The 3,044-nt window shown below is 60.2% G+C and overlaps 1 protein-coding gene across 1 annotated transcript; it reads right to left on the bottom strand.

Annotated features, from left to right (window-relative positions):
- Window positions 1-363: 363 nt before the first annotated feature.
- On the bottom strand, window positions 364-2,658 carry LOC101624916 (olfactory receptor 6B2-like). The gene has a single exon (XM_012734768.1). The coding sequence runs from the start codon at window positions 2,285-2,287 to the stop codon at window positions 1,253-1,255; it is 1,035 nt and encodes a 344-aa protein (XP_012590222.1). The 5' UTR covers window positions 2,288-2,658; the 3' UTR covers window positions 364-1,252.
- Between the last annotated feature and the right edge of the window lie 386 nt (window positions 2,659-3,044).

Raw genomic sequence — 3,044 nt, 5'->3', positions numbered from 1 at the left:
CACCAAACTGGTGGTCAAAGTGGCCAGGGAAGCTGGATTGCTGATCAGGGAAGCAAAATGTTCTGGCAATTTTTCAGAGAAACCAGACAGCACTCAGAGAGGTGGAGAGGGAGAGACTGTCACACTGGGCAGGCCCAGTGCGAGGCTCCCAAAGGGCTGAGCCCCGAAGAGCAGACGGCAGGCTTCCTACAGGTTGTATGAGGAAGCCTGGCTCCAGCCACCGCAGCACAGGCACTCTTCATTGTTCAGCGCGTGGGCACGTGGCCGTGGCCACTACTGTGGACAAGCTGCACCCCAGCAACCCCTGCTCCAGCAGGAAGCAGAACCTAAGCTGCAGACACCCCTAGGCTTAGCGACTTCCTCCTTCAATGCCCCTGTATTTCCTCATCAGCCTGGCTGTGCGCTCCAGCTGGCGCTCCATCTTCCCCGGCATGTGACAGCTGCTTGCTGAGCTCTGGAGATGGGTCACCTGGACAGATGGCCATGCTGGAAAGCCAGTCAGAGCACAAGGCCCCTGACTGACGGGGTGTGCTGGCCTGTGTCATGGCACTCATGCCAAGGAGGCCAGCTCCTCTTCATGAACCTGCCAGGGCTCCTGTCAGCATCCAGCTGACCCACAGAGGGCAGGAATCTCACTGTTCCTGGGGAGGTTCTTTGTGTTTGACCCCAGAAGCCAAAGAGATGAGAGATGAAGAAGCCGCGGGTTGAGCCGGACTCTGCAGTGTCACAGCTGGCCTAACTCATCACGCATGTGAACAGGGCACCTTACCCTCCACCAGCAAAGGGTGGCCGGGTACATAGAGGGGAGAGACTGGGCCCACCCAACACAGCTAGTGGGGAACCGCTGAGAGCTTTGAATAAAAGTCTGTGGGGCCTTATAATCCCAACAAGCTTTGCTCTGGGGGTCCTGGGGGGGCCTTTGACCACACAGCCTAATATTTTGGATTTTTAAAACACTGGCATTCATTTAGGACTTAAGTCCTCAGTGACCTGGTGTATTTCCTGAAATGTGCAGGACATTTTAATTAGATGAAGAATAGCTATTCCCCTTTGCGAAAAGGTCCAATGAAGAAAACGGTCTGTCAAGGCCAACATCTGTTCAGGAGCCTAAAAGGAATGAGATGTGGGAGCAGCTTCTAAAACAATGGAAACCCTGCACGGATACCCGGGATCCCCATTACCACCGATGACTAAGCCTCCAGAGGCCACCACTGTCTGATGAGATTCTAGAGAGAAAACACCAAGTGTGTCACTAGAGTGGAGCTTGGCCCGAGCCCAGGGTCTTCTTCACGGCGTCCTTAAACTCCTTGTTCCTCATACAGTAGATCAGAGGGTTCAAAATGGGCGTGAGCACGGTGTACAGAACAGAGATGAGCTTGTTGGAGCTCCGCGTATCGATGGCCTGGGGCCGCACGTACATGAACAGCAGGGCCGTGTAGAAGATGGTGACCACCGTGAGGTGGGCGGCGCAGGTGGAGAAGGCCTTCCAGCGGCCCGTGGCCGAGGGGATGCGCATGACGGCCAGGGCGATGTGGCCGTAGGACAGGACGGTGGCGATGAGCGGGAACACCAGGATGATGAAGGCCAGGATGAAGTCCACCAGCTCCGCGGTGGAGAAGTCCGTGCAGGCCAGCTTGAGGATGGGCGAGATGTCGCAGAAGAAGTGGTTCAGGACATTGGAGCCGCAGAAGTTGGCGCTGGAGATGAAGTAGACCTTGATCACGGAGATGGTGAAGCCACTGAAGAAGGAGAAGACCACGAGCCGGACGCAGAGCCCCGTGGTCATGATGACCTGGTAGCGCAGGGGGTGGCAGATGGCCACGTAGCGGTCGTAGGCCATGGAGGCCAGGAGCACGCACTCGGTGCACACCAGCGAGCTGAAGAAGTACAGCTGCGTCATGCAGCCCGCGAAGGAGATGCGCTTGCGCTGGAGCAGGAAGCCGTCCAGCATCTTGGGGATGATGTCGCACACGTACCAGACCTCTATGATGGACATGACTCCCAGGAAGTAGTACATGGGCCGGTGGAGGGAGGAGCTGCTCCAGACGGTGACGACGATGGCCAGGTTCTCCAGCAGGATGAAGAGGTAGGTGAGCAGGAAGAGGAGGAAGAGCGCGTACTGCAGCCGGGGCGCCGTGGGGAAGCCCAGCAGGATGAACGCGCTGACCTTGGTCACGTTCTCCCCCTTCATCCTTCTGTGTGGGAGCCTGTGGACAGTGTCCCGCAAGAGTGAGGGCAAGGAAGAAGCCCCCATGGGGGTTCTGGCCCTAGCTGGGGCCTGCCTCATAAGCACCTGGGGGAGCAAGGACACATTCCTGCCAATGGCCAGAAATGCCTCGGGCAGCACATGCAGACCTGAGGGCAGAGCAGGAACTCTGGGCACTGCGGCAATGAGTGGGTTTGGCCAACGGGGGGCTGGGCCAGCTCAGCGCAGGTGGCCAGGCAGCTGCACCCCGTCCTTGGAAAGATTTGCACAAAGTCAGGTAGGGATAGAGGAGACAGACACGGTGCTTTGCCCAGTGGGAACCACGGGGCCCCTGGCAGTAGCTCCCGGCCACGCCCCAGCTCACATCCCGACACGCAGCCCACGCACCTGCCCACCCACCTCGTGCTAACAGCTTCCCGCGGACGGCGGCTCGCCCCTGCCTGGCGCAGGCCCTCCGGCCCCCCATGTCCGCCTGGACACTGAGTGTCCCTCGTCCATGCCAGCACTGCCGTCCTGCAGTGACACAACCTGCCGCACGGCTGCCTGAAGGGCCCGAGGGGCTGCGGCCAGGGAGTGGGGTCCCCCACGTGGGGCCCTGACCACGGCCCCAACCCCGACCAGCCACGTGAACAGCCCCACACACCTGCACACACATCACGGCACGCTGACACACGGACACTCCAGACACACAGCACGGCAGGCGCACAGCCAGGCCCTCACATCCCCGCGCCACCAGGCTCTCACACCCGCCCACCAGCCACCCCTGCCCACCCCTGCCCACCCCTGCCCACCCCTGCCGCACCACAGACACCCTGAGGGCTGCGGGGGGCAAGTGCCT

Source organism: Condylura cristata, unplaced genomic scaffold, assembly GCF_000260355.1.
Source record: "Condylura cristata isolate star-nosed mole 26May11 unplaced genomic scaffold, ConCri1.0 scaffold00069, whole genome shotgun sequence".
Taxonomy (NCBI): domain Eukaryota; kingdom Metazoa; phylum Chordata; class Mammalia; order Eulipotyphla; family Talpidae; genus Condylura; species Condylura cristata.
Note: the sequence above shows the minus strand (reverse complement) of the source record. Positions and strands in the feature narration are given on the sequence as shown.

Coding starts and splice junctions, on each gene's coding strand:
- LOC101624916 (XM_012734768.1), bottom strand. CDS start 2,287: ATGAGGCAGGCCCCAGCTAGGGCCAGAACCCCCATGGGGGCTTCTTCC.